Raw genomic sequence first — 20,911 nt, forward strand, 5'->3', positions numbered from 1 at the left:
TCTTCTCATACTGAGTTGGAAGTTACGCCTCTACTGCCCAACAGTCTTCTGAACCATTAGTCATACTGGGTCCTAATGTAAATGGGGATGTAAAAAGACTCCAAATGATTCCACTTATCCCAGCGGCTTCACAGCAAGACCAGCATTTAAAATGTCCTGCAGGTGCACTGAAGAATTACATTCCGTAATTGAGTGCAGAAAGTTTACTAATATATACTTTCAAATTTTGTACCTGATCTGCAGACATTTCTGCTGTGCCTTTAACTCCTGAAATGGATGTTTCATTACATCGAACACAGATCTCACTCCAGACTGTACCTATCGGTCCTATGGAACCTCTGATTTAAGGTGACTAGAGAAGGAGCAGCCTCTGCTCTCCCTGGAGCTGCACACTTGTTACTCAGAGCTCTCGGGGACGGATGTTGCTCTATCTGCACTATAAACAGCAGTCTTTACTGATAAAGTAAATAGGCATGCCAGAGGAGGAAGACATAGTAAGGTGGCTGTTAAAGTCTCCACCTAAAGATCCAGAAGCAACGTGGAAAGTACTAGAGAAGGTAGAGTTATGATGAAAACAGACGGAGGGGATTCCTCAGGGAACACTGGAGAAGGTGGAGTTATGATGAAAACAGATGGAGGAGATTCCTCAGGGAACACTGGAGAAGGTGGAGTTATGATGAAAACAGATGGAGGGGATTCCTCAGGAACACTGGAGTGTGTGGCGTAAGTGTGCACCAACTCTAATTGGTTCCCCTAACCCTAACCTACTGTAGCATCTTCCATAGGGCTCTCCTTGTTTCCAATGTACGCTTTCATCTGTAACAAGAATAAGCCGAGTTATTTCTGAAATGGTTTATTATATTAATCAGTATACAGTCTATGAAGTATAGAATTTATTAAAAATGAATGATTCTGACAGGTTGCATTGTTAGGGGTGCGATGGAGGAGGACACATCTGGCTCCTTTTACATCTATCCAAACCGACGGCTCCACCACGGTTCTTCTGTGTTATTTTTGTCCAAGCTGTGACAGCTAAAATGAAAGAAAAAAATTTATACATATAATTTTCAAGTTTTGAATCACAAAAACTTATTACATAGTTCTAGAACATTAATTTTTTTTTTTGAGACAGGGTTTTTCTGTAGCTTTGGAACTAGTTCTTGTAGACCAGGCTGGCCTTGAACTCATAGAGATCCGTCTGGCTCTGCCTCCCAAGTGCTGGGATTAAAGGCATGCACCACTGCATGGTTTAGAACATTAATTTCAACAAACAACATAATTTAACATATGCTTTTCAAAAGTAACACTGTTATGGCACAGAAATGTAAACATCACAAGAAAACCCTGGGCATAAGTAATGGATATTAAACTCAGGAGGAAACTATAAAGAGAAACGCGCTAACAGTGTATCATATACTTCTATATTCCTAAAGGGTCATTAAAGGCAGACGACAAACCCACTTCAGTTTGTGAAGGCTATAGATTAACTCTTATCAGACCAACTCTTCAGAGGCAACAGTGTGAAGGGCTTAGTGAGACCACAGAAGTCAACTCCCCAGAGGCAGGGGATAACAACTTCAGACAAGAAGATTCTAGAGATGACTTAAGCTGAGGAGGGAAACCTTAGGTGACTCCTTGGCTTTGTGGCTCTTGGTCCAAAAGGAGGCCCTAACTGCTGCTACACAAGGCAGGCAGACCCCTGACAGAAATCCTGCAGTTGATTATCTCGCCTGAAGAATCAGAGCAGTGTTTAGGGCAACAAGTGAGGGAGAAATCTGAGAAAGCAGTGTGTGGCAGATGCTGTGCACACTTATCCTGAATCCACTCCTGCATGGGAGAGACTTAGATCTGAGCTGCTACTGAAGAAACAGTTTATGGGGGGTATCTCATTGAGCCCTGAAATCATAAGCACACAAGTAACATCTTACGGACTGAACCATTTGTGTTTAGAAGAGAATGAATATGTATGTATGTATGTACGTAGCAACAATGAAAGAGGTCAGAGGCCATGCATCTAAGAAAGAGCCAAGGGGGTGGGGTTGAGATACATGGAGGGACAAAGGGAGGAAAGATGTAAAGTGAGTATAACCAAATAACTGCTTAATGAATCCCTAAGTCAGCACTCTCTAGAGAAACGGCATTCATTCATCAACCCACAAATCTATGAATCTCAGAAAGCAAAGTAATAAAAAAACCATGAAAATTCAACATGTTCTAACGAGTCACAATTTACAATGTTAATAAAAGCATCAATAATTACCATTGGTGAAGTAAAAGAAAATAGGCTCACAAAAATTATATATATGCCTGCAGAGAAAAACTAAAGGAGAAGAAGAAAGAACCCAAACAAAAATTCTGGATTGCTAACTACCTTATTTAAAGAGAACAGAAGAAGAAGAAGAATTTATTAAAATTGGGAGAGAGAAAACAAATGGTTTACTCTGAGTACATGCTTTATATATTGGCCCATAAACTGCTAAGGATTCTGTTTCTCAATGACGAGACACATCGTGAAACGCAACATTAGGTGATTTCATCATCAGGAAAACCCCAGAGTATACTCTTAAGAGAAACCTACATGGGATAAGCCTGCCACACAGCTACGTTGTTCCAAGACTATAAATAAAATTTAGTAAGTTATTATTTTATGGTATGCCTAAGTACAGTAAAAACAGAGTATTACACATAAAAAGTGTGGTTGGTGAGATTGCTGTGCAGACATGAGGGCCCGAGCTCAGACTCTCAGCATACTGGAAAAGATGAGTTGGTGGCGCACCAATAATCTCAGCGCTAGCTGCATCTAGTGCACCAGTGACTGCTGGGTTAAGTCAGAGAACTCGTCTCAAAAGCACAAGGTAGAGAGTTAATGAAGAAGACACTGATGCTGGCCTCTGGCCTCACAGGGACACAAACACCCACGTAACCTTTCCATTAAATTACAGCTGTATGCCTGCATCCACACAAACAAGATTAAATGTGGTCCATTTTATTGGGCGTTCACCATGAATGGAGCGCGGAAGGACTCCAGGGGCCAGCATTGAAGGCTCAGGAGCTAGCTGAAGACTTCTGAAACACTCTCTGCTTGAGCTGCACTGGAGCACTGGCTACCATTATCAACTATCATACAAACTGTGTGCTACGCTTCCCTGGGACTAGCGAACAGTAGCTCTGCTTACACCAGCATCACTAGGCAACAGGAATTTTCTAGTACTGTTGTAATTCTGGGACCAGAGTCGTAAACAAGTACCAAAAGCAGAGGGGACAGGAAAAGTGAGTTCAAGGCTAGCCTGGGCTACATAAGACCCTGTCTCAATAAACAATAAAACCAATGCAGAAATAGATAGAGCTAAGAGGAGAAAGAGAATTCAATAATTCTAATTAGCTTTTCTTTTTTTGAGACAAGATCATACTACACAGCTCAAAGTCATCTAGAAGTTGCCTCCTCCTGCTCTGAGGGGCTGGTGCAGAGGAATGAGCCACCACATCAGGCTCCTGGTTAGCAACCTGAACGCCTCTCATCACACAATAGAGGACACCCCCACTGAAGGGGAAAAAACACAGAATCTGAGCAGCGCTACCCTGACCAGACCACAGGCTGGACCACAAAAGGAACTACACCCTATTTAAGACGGGGGAATGTTCTGTGACGGTAAGGGAACTGATAAACCACAGAACCACAAACTTTGGGCTACAGAATAAATCACAACATAAATTACAAAATATTTCAAACTAATAAAAGCACAGAGCAGGCAAATGTGTTGAATGAAGCTGACACAGGCCAGGCACTTAAACCTTACAGTTTAAATACTGAGCTTAAATTAGAACTGAACTTATATTTACAGTTCAGGAAGGCTAGGAATAGAACACAATAAGGCAATTAAAGCAAACATTCTAAAGACCAATGAAACGAGAGAAGTAGCATGGCAACAGCTGAGTCACTGAAAAGAAAACCACACTGAGTTTCCTTGGTTACCTAAACTGCAAATTCTCCTCAACTTTCTGCATGTTTGAAAAATTTCCACTAAGGTGAAAATGTGAAAATGACAAGCGCAAGGACGCTGTTGGATATGATCAAAGTGCATACATACATGCATGGAATTCTCAGAATCAATATTTTGTTACTTCCCGAGACTCACTCTGCTAGGCCACACCCACATTCCCAGGGTGCACTACTCTGCTCTGAACACCTCTCTTTGTCTACCCATGCTTCCCTGCTGTAAAACATCTGCCGCGGAATCCCAGTCTTGCCTCACAAACTCGTTAGTCCTCAAGTTCCTCATCATCAAAGCTGTGGATCCTAGTTTGGCCTGAGTTTGTCCCTAGAATCATAGGGAACTCCAAGAGGCTGAGAGCGATGGTGAGAAGCTGTATCTCCTTTACCTGTACCCCAGATGCTGACATTTAGACATTTTTGATCAGGCCATGTGCATACCAATATAAAAAAAAAAATCTAAGATCAATATAATTGCTGAGAACATTAGTGGGAACAATACTTGAAGAACGATAGGAAAATGGACACAGCTACAGGTGCCGTTAACTTTCCAAGTGGACACAATTATATCAGCTGAGCACATCCTGCTGGAAGAGTTCTGAGACCCAACTATGATATGCCCGGCAGCAGACATATGGACAGAATATTAGAAATGCTGAATTCAACCTGGCCTACTTGGATATTTTAATTTTAAATAATTACCTTTTCAAAAGAGTTGGGATTATTAACCCTTTAAAAATGTTACTTACCAGAGCTGTCTCTATATCCATGGTGAAATTTAGAGCTAGAGGAGGTTTTGTTTAAGCTGATTTAAATTCAGTTGAAGTGATATAGTTTTCAAAGGAGAGAGAGCCAACAGCAACTTGTGCTGGCTCTGAGAGCAAACTACAGAGGCACACTTTACCTGCTTTATGAACTGGGTCGCATTGAAAAGCTCACTGCAGCCATATAAAATATGCTTGCCTTGCTTTGCCTGTAAAAAGCAGACACAGAACTCAGATGTAACTGTGAAAAAGACTTAGTGTAAGCCTGCTGGGCATTCTGAGGAGGGGGCTACTCTTAAAAGTTGTTTGTCAGGTGGTAGTGGTATATTTAAAGTATGTGTGTCCGTATCCTAAACTGCCTAAACAGAAATGAGGTCACCACACAAAGATGCTTTTTTTCTTCCTTCACAGTAGTAAATTATGGCATGCTGGTATTGTTATCTTTCAGAGGACCAACAACTCTCTATATAATCATAGATAAATACTGTTTCAAGGTATGATCTGTGCTACCTGAAGAAAATAAGAGAATTTTTATGTTGAAAGTAAGATGACGTGGGCTTGTATCTTCAGTCCTGTTGTGTAATACCGCATTTGTTAATGCATCCCATTCTACCTGAATTTTATTTCTGAAGTAGATAGAATATTAGAATGCAAATACAAAATTCAGGCAACTATTTCATTTATTTACCTTTTCCTTTGAGACAGGATCTTGTTATTTAGCTCAAGCTGGCCCTGACCTCTCTGCCCCTCTGCCTTAGCCTGCTGAGAGCCGGGTGATAGGCCTCACAACCACATCTGATGAGGGTCAGTTCTTTATGCCATACTTTTTAGGTACATTATCATCAAGCTGAGTTAAGATTCCTTTTTACAGTATGCAAAATTTATATCAAACTAATTTGGTAATCCATCAAGAAACAAGATGGGAGAAAAATGTAGAGCTCAATACTGTGACTGAAAAAGCATGGGATAAAACTGGACTCTCTGAACATGGCGAACAATGAGGGCTGATGAGACACCAAGGACAATGGCACGGGGGTTTGATCCTACTTAATGTGCTGGCTTTGTGGGAGCCTAGCCAGTTTGGATGTTCACCTTCCTAGATATGGACGGAGGGGGGAGGACCTAGGACTTACCACAGGGCAGGGAACCTGGACTGCTCTGTGGACTGGAGAGGGAGGGGGAGAGGAGTGGGGGGAGGGGGAGAAGGGTGGGGGGAGGGGGAGAAGGGTGGGAGGAGGGGGGAGGGAAATGGGAGGCTGGGAGGAGGTGGAAACTTGTTTTTTTTTTTTCTCCTTTTCTCAATAAAAAAAATGTCTCTGGAAAAAAAAAGATGGTGGTTTTTTAACACAAGAGAAAGTAATTTTTCTGTGACACAGTTTATAAACTGAGTAGATGTTGGCTCAAAAGATGACTCAAAAGCAGGATATGGAGGACAGGGCTGTAACCAGAGCACTTGAGAGGCTGGGCCAGGAAGACTGCCTCAAGTCCTAGTTCAGCTTGAGGGACAGGGTGAGATCCCATTAAAAAAAAAAATTAACAAAAACCAACCAACCAATCAACAAACTAAAAGTCCAGTACTTGGGCCTTGAGAATGGACCAGTGGTTAAGAGCAAGCACTTGCTGCTCTTGCAGAGGACCTGGGTTTGGTTCCCAGTACCATTTGGCAGCCCACAACTGTCTGTCACTTTAGTCCCAGGGGCTCTGTTGCTTCGTTCCGGCCTCTGCAGGCACTGTACAAGTGTGGTACACACACACATACATGCAGGCAAAACACCCATACACATAAAATAAATAAAAATTGAAAACAAACCCAGTCCTAGTTGGCCCATCTCCGGGAACAAATAAACAAGAGCAGTGGCTTAGTTACATTTAAAAGGGAGGAGGGATGGTACGCAAAGTACAAAAGGTCACATGACTGGGACTCTTGATGCCATACAGAATACTCCTGCAAGGGCAGACAATATGCCAAAGTACCATCCCAGGAGTACAGGACACACTTCATTCACCAAAAAATATTCTACACATGCTTAAGTTAGAAGAACCCTGGTCTTACTCATGTAGAAGCCATTTACTTCTTTCTGACCATGTAAACAAAATCAGGCTCCATGAGTACTGAACAGTCACAAACCACTAACGTTTCCAGTTCCTAGCACACAACGCTGGCACATCAGTGTAGGCTGCCCTCGTCTACTTTGGATCCTAGCACAGAACTAGGTCCCCTCTTCCAGGTCTGGACACAGGGCCGCAGCAGACCAGCTGAGAGGCCTGCTCTGCTCTGTCCTTCTCCCCAGCTCTGCGCACCATGTTTGTAGCTCCTTTCTAACAGCTATGTAACAGAAAGACAGTAAGTGGCAAAACACTAATCACTTGTATTAGCTAATAAATCAGGTGTAATTTTAAAGAAATTTAGCTTACCAAACGTTCCAGTACAAACCTATTCTTAAGCCTGCACATATGTGTGCATGTAAAATAAAGCTCTTTTGTGTGCAAGACTGGGGGCCCCTGATACTGATTCTTAAAAATACATTCGTGTGCATAATTGAAGCAATCAAGTGAGACTTCCTGGGAGGTATGTGGTCCCATTATACCATAGTTTCTATCAATGCCTTAGGTAAAGAATGACCAATCATACTCAACAAAAACTGAATAATTATAAAATGTCATTTTATTATATAACAATAGCTAATTCTCCAGCTTATAGATTTTTTGGTATTCAAATTAGGCTTCCTGCTTCATGTACTTTTAGTTTTTTCTCATTTGTGACTTGTAGGTAGGATTTCATTATTTCTAATTTGCTACCTGAAATGCTTTTTAGAAGTATGTTGCTGATTGATATTAATATGATTGAAGTGTAAAGCATGTGTTAGTCAGGTAAATGAATTCTATAAATTATCTCAAGGGAGACAACACTCAGAATAGGAGCTTGAGGTCTCTAAATAGTTAAAGTATATCAAGGGAGCACCCAAATACTTAATACCCAATATGATATTATTTTCTAGTCCAGTATAATTTTAGTAGAAAAATGAATGTAACAGGAAAACAAACAAATCAGCAATTTTCTCTATACGTGGCGTTTTAATTTTATGAGATGAGATTGTGCCATGTGGCCTTGACTAGTCCCGACCTCTTGGGCTCAAGTGATCCTCTTGTCTTGGCCTCCCAAGTAGCTGGGACTCCCGGCTTGTGCCATTGGTCTTGCTCACACACAGAACTTTAAAAGACACCTCTTAGAAAGTAGTTATGCGGAGGTGAGGATAGGTGCTGTACAATGAGGCTGACAGCAAGTGATGGAATGAGATGACCCAACTGTACCTTTATGTAGTCAACAAGATTCTGATATTCAATATAGTTGCCTCCTCCTACCACAAAGACAATGGCCTAAAAATGCAAGTGGAAGAAACAGGTGAAGAAACAGTTAAAGCATTTTAATTCTCAAGCAGCAGGCCTTTAGTCTGGGACCTGTCCTAACACTGAGATAAGGCTGCACAAGTCCAGGGCTGTTTCCAAGTCTAACTGCATCATCCAGTCAAGCAACAGAAACCGAGGGCAGATTGCTTTTGATGAAGGCTAGCTCTGAATCTTTACTATTTGCTGTAGGCAGGACTGGAAAGCCCACGGTACAACTTCAGCATGGCACTCAAAACAAGAAGTGTCTGTATTCACATCTTCACAATGCTGAAATTCCGCATGTAAAATTCTCACTGCAATACAAAAGATTCCTTTCCCGCTATTCTGTCACTCTTAGAAAACCAGAGCAACAGAGTTGCTGAGGACTTGACGGCAGGATCCTGGATGTGCAGAGTTGGATTGACCTGAATGGCTAAGCACTGATCACAAACTATGCTCATGACAAACTCGTTCTGCCTCAGGACTACTGTTAATTATCTAAGAGCAGAGAAGGTTGTGCAAAACTTACCTCTTGGAATGGATTTTTGTTCCTAGGAACTGAGCTGCAATAAAGAGAAACTGCACTGAAAATTTCATTGTTGGCTTCTATTACAGGAAAGACGGGTATAGGAAAACATGTTCATGTGCACGTGTGAGCAGCATTAAGAAGGTATCCAGGTCCACCTTCTTGGTAAGCAGGGGTTCTTCAGCTTTGTAGAGGAAGGAGCTAGAAGGTAGACATCTCAATGTCTAAAAGGGAATGGGATGACCTACTAGCAACTTTGACATGAATTCTAGAAGGCTGACCAACAGCATCTATGCCAAGGAAAGTAAGCTGGGACCAGGCGAAGCAATAAAGCAGGTCATGAGCTAAACAGCCCGTGGCATCTTCCTCAGGATGGGAGGGAAGACGGGAGGAGACACACTGCTCTAGCCTCTTAGTTATCACAGGTCATACATTGTGAAAACACTTCACTGGCATCCACCAACTCTTTACTAAACACATCTTTCCAGGCCTTCACATGTCAGCGCTACACGTGAGAATTAAACAAGCATGGACAGAGTGATAAGGAGAGTTTAACTGTTTAGCTAAGCACACCTCTGCCATCTTTCCTCACGTCTACAGCCTAAACAGTCCATACACCACAGAAATGGCTAGATGGCCACCTGATCAAAATTCTCAATATCTCCGCTGAGGTAGACAGGAGGTACACTTAAATAGCTCAGGACCACGAGCTACTAATAACCATGGTTTCGGATAGGATAGCTTAGGAGAAGGCCGCAAAAAGAAAGCTCTGAGCCTGTGTGCTTTAGCAATGCTAATATTCCTTCTGACTATCGTATATATGATTCACTTAGGATTGAACAGTCCTCAGTTTCTATGGCTCCTGCTTAGCCAACTGCCAGGAAGAGTTACTAGTCCAGACAGTTACACATCCGCTGTGAAGAAAAGATCGTGGGTTTTAGTGTATCCAATCTAACATTCTCATCACTCCTAAAGGGAAACCCTGTCCCACTGGCGCTCAGTCCCCATACCCTGTTCTATAATTTGCTGTCAAATTTCTCTCTTGCCAGTGATAGCTATTATTGGAAGTTCTTATGTAACAGCACTTCTGCTAAGTTCAGAAAAGAGAACACTTGAAATTACCTAATAATCTAGCAGCTAGATCATCGGTCCCGACAACCCACAAAGACGTGAATGCTTGGGAGAAGGACAAATACAAAGTGCTGAAGGTCTCAATGGCAGGCACAGGCAAGGAATTTGCTCCCAAAGTTTTACTGCTAGGGATATTCAGTTATTTCCTTCTCTGTCAGCTGTCTTTTAGGTTATTTTTCTTAACTACCATGAATTAGCCCTTGAAAAGTAACATAAGCACAGCCAATTACCATATCATGTCTTCCATAAAATGCAGACACTATACCGTGAGTTGTTTCATTGCCATAAAGTGCTTTTACAGAAGCTGCATTGATTTCACACAACAAACCACCACCTTAAACATCAGTTTCCAACAGTTATTTTCTTTTCATTTAGTCCAGTAATCATATTCATTTAAAAATACTTTCTCTAAATTCCCCATTTTGTTTATGATAACACCATTTCACAAATAGTAAACAGCTAACTTTATTTCTCTGTATATACACTAAGGGAAAACAGCAAGACACTAATCATAATTGCCTGTGATTAGCTCTGAAGGAGATTAAAATACACTGTTTTTAACTGGTCTCTCACAGTCAGAATGTTAGTAGAAAGCAGACTGTCTTTACAACGTTATTCCATTTTCAGAGGGAACAGACAACAAATACCACCCAAGAGAAAAGATTCTTACCTGTCATTGCTCCGCAGCATTTTGGGATCAAAATATCTATAATCATCAGTTTCCTATTAAAAACAAAAATAAAATACATTGCCATGACTATGAGATTTCTGTTTAGAAGGTCATGGTACAGCACAGAATTTGATTGTAACACACCTTCCAATTTCACAGATTGTAATGACTGTCTCTATGTGTTAAGAAGCTGTATTTTCAGTGCTTTACATGAAACTACGCACTAATCTTCAGTCTATGGCAGTTCCTATTTTTAGCCCAGTTTTAGATGGGCAAGTTGGAATGACAGGAGGCCATGTGACTTTTCTGTGGTCACATATTTAGTAATAAAGGTAGGAACTCTAGGATGTGAACCACCTGCACGTGCAGTTTTAATGCCCAGGGTCTTTGTTTCAGACTTCGTCATTCTGTGTCCAGAGCTTTACTGAGTATACAGATGCATATAAGAGGCTCAGTCCTTTATGTGCAAATGTTGGAACCAGATCAACTTTAGAATTTAGAATAAAAAATTTAGATAATACTGGATATCAAGTGTATATGTGGCCAACATTTCCCCACCTAATGCATTAGGATTTCTACAGATAAATACATGAACTAAACGTTTCATGCTAACATTCATGTCCTCAGGTTAGTCCAGGTGAGGCCTGCCCAGACCAAGTCACCCACACTCTTCTAGCTGTTCAAGTTTTCCCGACTCTAGAAGTTGTTGAATTTTATGCTAAATTGGAAGCTTCTTGATAGTAAAGGAATTGTGAAGTACAGTCCGTTACTTCATGGTATAATTACTTCCTGATCTGTCTTTAAACTGAACAATTCAGCCCCACCCCGATACCTGGTGAAGGACAAACACACACAGGCTGCCACTACTCAGTCAGTCCTGAAACTAGATCAACACAGCACCCTACGTGTGGTCGGACTCCTCACATGTCACTGGGGGAACCCCTCCTAGCTGGACTTTCTGACCTGGTGGTCAATACTCAGATCAACACAGGAGAACACTTACCAAGTGTAAGTGACCAGCAAGTCACACTTGCTGCTAAGCTTGATGACCTGCACTTGATCCCCAGGTCCCACAAGTTGTCCTCTTACTACATGTGTAATGTATGTGTGTGCACACACAAATGTAATCAGAATGGGAGGGCGTCTTATATAGCCTAGACTAGCCTCCAACTGAGTAGCCATGGATGACCTCAAACTCCAAATTCCCCTGCTCCTACCTTCCAAGTACTGAATTCAGGAACTTGTCACCATGCTAGGTTCACAAGTACTGAGTACAGGCACCTGTCGCTATGCTAGGTTCACATGGTCCTGGAGATCGGCCCAGAGCCTGCACATGCTAGGCAAGCAGTCTACCAGCTGAGCTACAGGCCAGTCCGTGCTCCAGGATTTGAAAGCAGCTAAGGTGAGATGGCTGCTCCAGTCATTCACTATCACCTGCCAGCTCTACCTTACTGTACGAACGAGAGAGGAACGGGAGTGCAGACAGCTACCTTACATAGCAGATGGATGATGAAATGCTTTCAAAACAGAAAAAGTATCTCTTCTAATTACAAGATCCGCCTGTGATTATAAACTCAACAGTACTGATAAGTGAACTTGTACAGCTCAGAGAAACATCTGTGTAAGACTCATCAAATTTAGCCATCCATGTGTTTATTGTAAAGCACGTGGAAGGAACGGTTGTGACTAGGACCAGGATGAGGAGCAGGGCTGGATCTCAAGTCTACTGCATGAAGCGGCCACCTGTCTCCTGCTCCCTTTCTTCTGTTGTTAGATGACCTGTAATGACCTCTCTAGTTCTGTGAAGGACACACGGTTCCTACTAACAGTATAATGGTAGAACTCTGGCCTCAGAAAACCCCCAAACTGCTATCGATCAGTGGTATAACCCCTAGCAAGTTAACTGACCTCATCTTTCATTTTCCTCGTCTATAACACAAGTATAATAAAAACAGCACCTTTCTTAGTGGTTTAACTGAGGATTAAATGACTTCTAAGGTATGAATTCGCTGAGTGGTTTCTGGCACATCCCCACACATACATGTATCTGCTATCATAGTTAGTGGTCTGCACAGAACATCAGGATGGGGAACAATAACAAATCACCTAATGCACTTGTCTCCTGGAGTTTTGCATTCATTTGTATTCTGACCTTTATTATGCTTGGGCCACCTTTCAGATGGGACACTGAGCGTAATGAGGTGTTTTCTAAGACAAATGGTCATAAACTCAGGCCTCTTTTTGAGGGCCGCTTAGTCTAGGAGTCAAAGTCAGTTGCAATTGCACTGTATATCACTACCATCTATACAGATTTGGTTTCTTTTTTCTTTTTTTTTTATTTTTGGTTTTTTGAGACATAGTTTCTCTGTAGCTTTGGAGATTGTCGGGAACTCACTCTATACCAGGCTGGCCTCAAACTCACAGCGATCTGCCTGCCTCTGACTCCTGAGTGCTGGGATTAAGGCTGTGTACCACATTTATAGATTCTTAAACACAAGAATCTTTTTAAGTTTATTGTGTATAATTTTCCCATAATTTTCATAACAGCAGCTGCACATTTTATGGTGTTTCAGTTTCCACATGAGTGAATTTAAAAATTGTTTTTGCTAGTTTCCATAACCATATTTTAACAATTACTAAAAGAGTCACACTGGTCTCAATATTCTGTTCTCATTTCTTCAGGTCTGAAGTCCTCCCCTCACCGCCACGTCTACAGCAGCCTGACTAAAGTAAGCTCTGACGATGCCGCTCTGCGCTGATTCCTGGAAAACCACCTCGGTGCTAGTGTTCTGAGTCACCTCCGTGAGTGCCCAGCTGATAGTCTGGAAAAATATTTGTCAAGCAAATGCTAACTATCTGTTGTTTATTCTGCCAACAATTGTTTTTGATTTACTTGTTGGGCCCAGAGGAATTTAGAGCCATCTGAAATACTCAGAAGTTTTACTATACATTTCTCACCTAATAGGATTTCCTTAAACTGCACTGCTTCTCCTTACATCATGTAAACAGAGACTGCTTGTTCATTTTCTGACTGCTCAGATCCGAATAATCACACAGAAACTATACTAATTACAACACTGTTTGGCCCATAACTCAGGCATATTTCTAGCTAGCTCTTACATCTTAACCCATTTCTATTAATCCTTATATCACCACGAGGCTGTGACCTACTGGTAAGGCTCTGGCATCTGCCTGACTCCGCCTTCTTTCTCCCTGCATTCAGTTTAGTTTTCCTGCCTACCTCTATTCTGCCCTGCCATAGGCCAAAGCAGCTTCTTTATTAGCCAATGGTACAGAGGCTAATAAACATTATACCCACATCAACATTATACCACCTGATGGTCACTGGTTCTTTTTCACTCATAGAAATGTGTTCTTTAGGATGTATTAACATTAAAACATGTACGAGTTAGTATATATTTAATTCAGAGGAGACCTAGTCAGAATGATTGTAGTAGCCAAGAAAACCCAATTCTGTGTATCTGTGACAATGGCTGAAAGATGCCATTGGGAATGTGGATTCTTTCTCGCACATGCTCAGTAGTAATTAGGAGCACAACCGAGTCAATCTGGATTTATCACCTTTCAGTCAGTTTGACACATCCAAGAATTTACATAATTAATTGTTACTTACAGGGTTTGACTTCATCTCCATGAGATTGTCTAAAATTCGCGTAACGGGTAGATTCTGTGGAAAACATGAGTGTTTTGTTAGATGCTGGAATAACAACTTGATCACTCTAGTTTTTTGGAATAACTTGTTTTATGTATACTGGTGTTTTGCCCACATGGCTATTTGTCTGAGGGTGTTAGATCTCATGAAACAGGAGGTACAGACAGCTGTGAGATTCCATGTGGGTGCTGGGAATTGAACGCCGGGCCCTCCGGAAAAGCAGTCAGTGCTCTTAACTGCTGAGCCATCTCTCCAATCCCAATCACTCCATAGTTAAACATGCTTACCTTTCCATTAAACACATCCTAAGTTTATGTACATAATTAAGATGTCACAGGTGTAAACAATCTAAATATCCAAAGTTCTCACTGAAAAATACAATTCTGTATAAGAGCCCTTTAGCCTCCTGACTGCCATACATGCTGTGGCCTGAACATGCCACTACTCAAACACATACATAATAATAAGTAAGATACATAGGCTCCAGGGCAGGAAAACGTAAGCATTTTCTAAAGCTGAAGGCTGCCAGTACCCTTCTCCCTCCACACTGTAGGCTAAGAAAGAAAGGAGGACTCCCATGATAGTGGCCAGCCTGGGGTACCGGGGTGATCCCTGTCTCAGTAACCAAAGGGGAAATTTATTACACACCGAGTCTCTTCACACAGAACTCTGCTCTGGTTTTCTCTCTGTTGCAGGGATAAACATTCTGGCCAAAAGCAAACCAGAAAAGAGGGTTTATGTGGCCTACACTTCCAGGTCACTAATTCAAGAGGAAAGCAGAACCCACGGAGAAGGCTGCTTGCTGGCTTGCTGATACGTTCACCCCTGGCTATCATACAGCCCAAGATGGATGGTTCCGTAACCCACAGTGAGCCTGACCCTCCCACATGATCAAGATGGCTTCTCACAGACGAGGTCACAGACCAGTCTGACCTGGACAGTTCTCAACTGAGACTCCAGGCTGTATTAAATGTCAGCTGAAGCTGAGCTGGGACAAACTTTTACTGAAGGAAAAACTGACTGGCTGGGTGGTGCACACCTTTAATTTCAGCACTTAGGAGACAGAGGCAGGAAGAACTCTTGTGAGTTCTTGGCAAAACTGGATAGCTGGATTGTAGCCACTTGGACCACACACAGCAAGTAGAACACACCAGTCTTCTTCTGTGCACAGAGCAGCTGTCATAGTTTGTAAACTTCACTGAACAAAGCACAGATGAAATTAATTAAATGAAAAATGTTCTGAGCATATTTCTCTTTATTCTCAGACATTGCTGTTTAGAAATAAAATGGAAATCACTTTATTTTTTTCTTTTGTTTTTGAGGCAGGGTTTCATTATGTAGCCCTGGCTGGCCTGGGACTTGCTACATATGGAAATTTCCTGGGTGGCCTGGGAAATACAGAGATCCACTTGCTTCTGCCTACCAGTGCTAGGATTAAAGGCCTGGGCTAGCCTGTCTGGCAGAAAACACTACTGTGTTAGTTGGCAACTAATTTTTTTTTTAATTGCCAGAAGGTTAAGACATAGACTTGAAAGGCAGAGTTCCATTCATAACAAATTATAACTTTTGGGTTATTTCTAAAATCTGGTTCTAAATGAAGTAGAAATAATTCATGAAGCAGAAATTTATCAAAAAATATATATACAGTGGGAAATCTATTCCCTAAGACTGGTTTTATGATTTTAGTTACTGGAAAGATTTAGATAAAAAACCATGTTAACCTCTCTAATGGTGTAATTACTTAAAAAAAAGAAAATATTCATAAAAGCCAAACCCCAGATATTAATATTGCATAGCCACAGGAGGGAAGGTTTTCCAAGTCTCCTAGAATTAGTTCTCTGACATGGTTGACTGCTCCATGGTAGCCATTTCTAACTTTGTCTTTCTGGGTGTGGGAAGATTCTCTGGTGACCATGATGGGAGTAGGATTGGAGACAGGGTCGCTGCTGTTCCAATTAGGGTGCTGGAAGGTGACAATTCCTATGTGGAGTTCAAAGAGTAGAGACAGAACATATGCAGATGCTGAAAATTCATAGAGGCTAAGGGATAAATATCAATGTTCTAGAAGCAAATTTACAGACTAATTCCAATCTCATATCATGAATGAGGAAGCCATAAAATGTTGATGTGACTTTCCTTCTCGATCACTGTGTGTTCATAGCAACAAAAATTAACAAGCCAGGATCATATGGGTCCACATCTATCCCCATCCACACACCCAATTTCACCAGAGAGTGTTGAGACAAGCCCTTACCATAAAGCCACTGCTAGACAGACTACCCACATTTCACTCTGTCCCAAATGCCACTGGGTTTAAAAGAAAGCCTATCAACATCTTATCCCCACTCCTGCTCACTTTACTGAAGCATGCTCGGCATTTAAACTGTACAGTGTAGTGTTATGATATCCATTTATACGGTGAAATGGTTATTATACAATATTCAGAGTTCAAATTTTCAGTTGCATAAAATTTTGAGTTTTCTTACTTAAATAATAATCCTGAACAGAGATCACACACTGCAACCAGCTTTGTCTTTCCAGCTTTAGCTGGTGCATTTCCACTGCTTATAAATTCATTTTTTAAAGGTGTGTCAGTGGTGATTTCTAAATTCTGCTACTTTGTGTTTATATTATCACCACATTCCACTGTCTATTGTGAGGGTTGATATTTAGAATGCACAAACTCATGCTGCCCAGAAAACAAAATACAAAAAGCTCTTATTAGTGACTTAGTAAACAAAACGAAACATTGATAATTCTATTAATTTTTTTTAACATATTGGTCAATTTAATTCTTGTCTAATTTATTTATAGCTTACAATGTTTATTCGGATAAAAACAATTCAAAACAATCTTTTTAGTGCCGATGAAAAGGCTCAAGCAGGTAAAGGTGCTTAGTGACTCCAGTTCCATTCTTGGAACCCCGGGAAAGGTGGAAAGAGAGAGCCAACTCCACATATGCCTCCATAATGAAAATTAGAAAATTAAAAAGCCAGAACAATCCTTATAGATGTAAGCAGAACAGTTACAATATTCCAAGCCTCTATCTCTGCAGTCTCTTCTGATGCCTCTTACTTCTGAATCCTAGACCTCCACAGCGCAAGTGCCCCTAGACACTTGGGCATCAGGACAGTGCAGGATCACAATGGGCTTCCATGAGTTTAACATGCATTTCTAGACAGATACTTTGCTGGAGAATAATTTGGCAATATTTATTAGGAGTAACTAAAATGTCCATACCCTTTGATTTGTAAGTAAATTCTTAATTCTACGAATTTACAGTGTGGGTGGGAGTAATCGGAGATGAATACTAATCCAGCAAAAACTGACACCTAAAGCCATCTATTCCTGGGCAGGAACGTCTTCCGAGAAGTGCTCACCTGCTGCTTCAGCACCAGGTTCTTCACGCCTTCCATCACAAACTGTGACCCTGTGTTCATGACTCGCGATAAGAGTCTGGTAGGGAGAAAGACAAAGAAGACACACTGAGTTTCGGCCGCTGTACAGTTTGCTCCTCCAACAGTGGTGGCCGAGTACAGACCCCGGGCTGCTCACCGTGCTGTACCTTACTTCCGTAAACAACACTGTGGGCATTCCGCTTCTACGGATATCGCTGCTGCAGTTTTACTTAATAAAATGGTGTTAAATAATAATTAAAACTATATAAAACTTTATATAAACAATATAAACATTCATTGCTTATCCTCATTCATAGATTTTGGTAAGTTATAATTTGAGAATCTTCCACCTTTCTGATTGTTTTTGATTTAAAGACACGATGCTGGCAAATCTATTTTTTAAAATTATAGGAATTATTTTCCTTTCTCTTATCCTGCCCTTTCTCCCCTGTGTTAACTAAGAGGAACAGGTTGGAAATCCTCCATTAACAGAAATAAGAGAAGTGACCAGGATGGGATTCATGGCTCTGAAGGGACATCCTTTCTGCAGGTACCTCCGTGAGTGGGGCGGCAGGGTTCAGGACAACCTGTATAGTGACCTCCAGAGGGGAGGGCAGCTGAAACCATTAAAACTAGATAAATCGTTGCCTCTGGGCTTCATACTTTATTCCAGATTCAAAAGTAAATTAGAAATTTAAAGTATGTGTGATACAGAAAAGAGTAGCCACAATTGCCTTGTTCAGCAAATTGGAAAACCACACGAATACTACAGCGGTCTCTAAGACTGTAGTTCTCAACCTTCCTAATGCTGTAACCCTTTAATACAGTTCCTCATGTTGTGGTTACCCCCAATCACAAAATTATTTTGTTGCTACTTCCTAACTGTAATTTTGATAGTTATGATTTGATATGCAGGATATATATGGGACCCTTGTGAAAGGGTCATTGACCCCCAAAGGGGTTGTGACCCATGGGTTGAGAGCTGCCCTAGGGTGAGGAGTCATTCCCCAGCCAGCAGGACTGCATTTGTCCTGGTTAGGTATTGAGCAACTAGCTTTAAAAATCTATGCTATGGCTATCAATAGCAATACAAAATAGTTTGAGCCTTGCAGTTTCTAAAACCGAAAGGTGTGACAGAAACATATGAAACCAATACCATGTGAAAGACATCCCCTTCCATCTTAAAGAGAGAATGAAAACTACTCAAGCAAGTCTGAAGGGAATTTTCTGGAAGGTGGCAGATCTGTGATTTTAAGACATGAATGTTTGGAGCACGAAGGACCAACATCACCAGCATACTTACCCCATTGGTTTAGTGGTGGTGCTACCATAGCTGGCGGGAGTTGAGGCCATCTTGGCAAAAGCCCTGTGAAACAAGGAGGTTTATACTTACAAGTAGACAGAGTTATCGTTCGGCATCTTGGCATTAAAAGATTTACTGGCATCTTGGCATTAAAAGATTTACTGGCTAACTTCTAAGATGTGCATATTTTTTAAAAAATTATTATTTTTCAACTAGTTATATTACAGCCATCATTCAAACAGTGAGATTCCCTAAAACATGCCAGTGCGGGCTGGGTGCAGCTCAGCAGCAGAACACCACAGCAGGTACCAGGTCCAGGGTCCCAGCAGCAGCACTGCAGGAACAAGCAGGAGCCAGAAGCGAAGCCTTTTCCCATGTGAGCATTACCAAGAGACCCAAACAGGTAAGCTCAGCTCACTGCTGGGCAGCACACACCCCTCGCTCCCTGCAGACCTGTGCTCATTTCCTCTAGGGACTCAGCTCACAGCCCACCCCATCAGTCACTACATAGAGATATGCTCCCTCCGGTTACATTACAAACCACGCAGTTTTACATGTAACTGCACATGGTTATATATTTTCAAGTTTTTCTAAAAAGTTTAGAATTTCTCTTAAGTATGATTGGGGAAACTAAAAATTGGAGGAAAAGAGAGCACTTCGGTGTACTTGAAAAATATTGTTTTCACATTTCTCTACACAATTTGCAAATACCGGATGTTCCCCGAAGACTCTCGGCACTGCGAGAAAAGCAGCTGCAAGATACTGATGTATGTTCTTCCCATTACACATGTGCACAAAATGCAACACGGATGAGTAACACGAGAGGCAGCATCCTTTTGCAATCCTGGTCTATGACATTCTATTAGCACACTACACACTTTATATCAACATATCTTTTTCATGGCTCTTAGCTACTTCATATGCTCTGCATAAGAAGGTGGGCAGAGCCCAAAGGATATTTTGAGAGTGAAAAAAAGAAGGAATCACTAACAAGGTAGTAGCTAAAATGCTAAAAATGTTCGCCTTCTGTCCTGACAAAGTCTAGCAGTAACAAGACAGAAATCCAAAGTAAATGCAAAGCTTTCAGTTTTGTTCACGAATGGGGCCATAAACAAAGCTATAAATAGAAAATGTCAGGGGGCTTTCTCTACTAGAACCTAACCAGGAGGAGGGTGGAGCACTCTGACAACACCAGCTTCAGGGGCCCTCTAGACGCGACACTGCAACGCCGACTCAGCAAAAAGTGCGGCTGTACAAACATCACCTACTCTCCAGACAGTGACATTATGTAGCCCAGGCTGGCCACGTCCCTGACATCTGCCTCAGTCTCCTGAGTGCTGGAACTACAGGCTGTAGTTCCATGATTTCTGGAATAAATACAATTTTCCTTTTCTTTAAAAAATATTTATTACTGTTTCATGTGCATGTACGCTATGGTAAACGCATGGAATCAAGACAACTTGGCGGAGTCAGGCCTCCCTCCCTCCCTTTAAGAGGGTTTCGGAACTGAGCTCACGTCACCAGGTTCACATTACAGAGCCTGGACCTGCTGAGCCATCTTGCTGACTCAGTTTTTCCTCTTTATATCTTTCTCAATTTCCTAAAATTTTATTTGTTTACAACTGGAAAGTAAACAAATGTTACAAATTAGAGATTAAACATATTTTAACTGCATGAAACAACTGTCTTTCCCACAATAACTCCGAACACTGTTTAGTAAACTTCACATTTAACAAAAAAAGGAACAATGACACACTGCCCCACAGTCAACTATTTTGATCTATTTTTTTGCTTTTTCTATTGCAAGAATATGGTCAAATAGAAGAAAGGTTCAAAATGTCACCGAAAGCATGGATAATAAAGGGCACTCCACAGCCCCCCCTAGAGAAAAACCACTGTTAAGAACCTGGTGTGTTTCTTTTGCTATGCGCAATGGAGACTATCAATCTATTTTCTGAAAAGGCAATGCTTGTTGTAGAGATTTGAAAGGAAAAGCAGGCAAAGGAAAGAGATGCACGTGGAGCTACAGGCAGGTGCATGCATTTCAGCTACACGACCAAGTGTATGC

The 20,911-nt window shown here is 41.4% G+C and overlaps 1 protein-coding gene and 1 long non-coding RNA gene across 2 annotated transcripts in view; one reads left to right on the forward strand and one right to left on the reverse strand.

Moving 5' to 3' along the window:
• LOC121452210 overlaps nt 1-13,220 on the forward strand; it is a 125,659-nt gene extending 112,439 nt beyond the window's left edge. Inside the window, exons 2-3 of the long non-coding RNA XR_005974827.1 lie at nt 8,758-8,833; nt 13,152-13,220. This is a non-coding gene — a long non-coding RNA (uncharacterized LOC121452210). The remainder of the gene's footprint in view (nt 1-8,757; nt 8,834-13,151) is intronic.
• Scfd1 (sec1 family domain containing 1) overlaps nt 844-20,911 on the reverse strand; it is a 62,493-nt gene continuing 42,425 nt past the window's right edge. Inside the window, exons 18-25 of the mRNA XM_041658129.1 lie at nt 18,844-18,906; nt 17,523-17,598; nt 14,104-14,157; nt 10,470-10,522; nt 8,672-8,705; nt 8,068-8,133; nt 4,896-4,964; nt 844-1,032 (exon numbers count right to left, since the gene is read on the reverse strand). Of these exons, the coding sequence (XP_041514063.1) occupies nt 1,009-1,032; nt 4,896-4,964; nt 8,068-8,133; nt 8,672-8,705; nt 10,470-10,522; nt 14,104-14,157; nt 17,523-17,598; nt 18,844-18,906 (439 nt within the window). The 3' untranslated portion in view covers nt 844-1,008. The remainder of the gene's footprint in view (nt 1,033-4,895; nt 4,965-8,067; nt 8,134-8,671; nt 8,706-10,469; nt 10,523-14,103; nt 14,158-17,522; nt 17,599-18,843; nt 18,907-20,911) is intronic.

This window comes from Microtus oregoni, unplaced genomic scaffold, assembly GCF_018167655.1.
Source record: "Microtus oregoni isolate MIOR12 unplaced genomic scaffold, Mior012 000009F_ref0000495, whole genome shotgun sequence".
Taxonomy (NCBI): Eukaryota; Metazoa; Chordata; class Mammalia; order Rodentia; family Cricetidae; genus Microtus; species Microtus oregoni.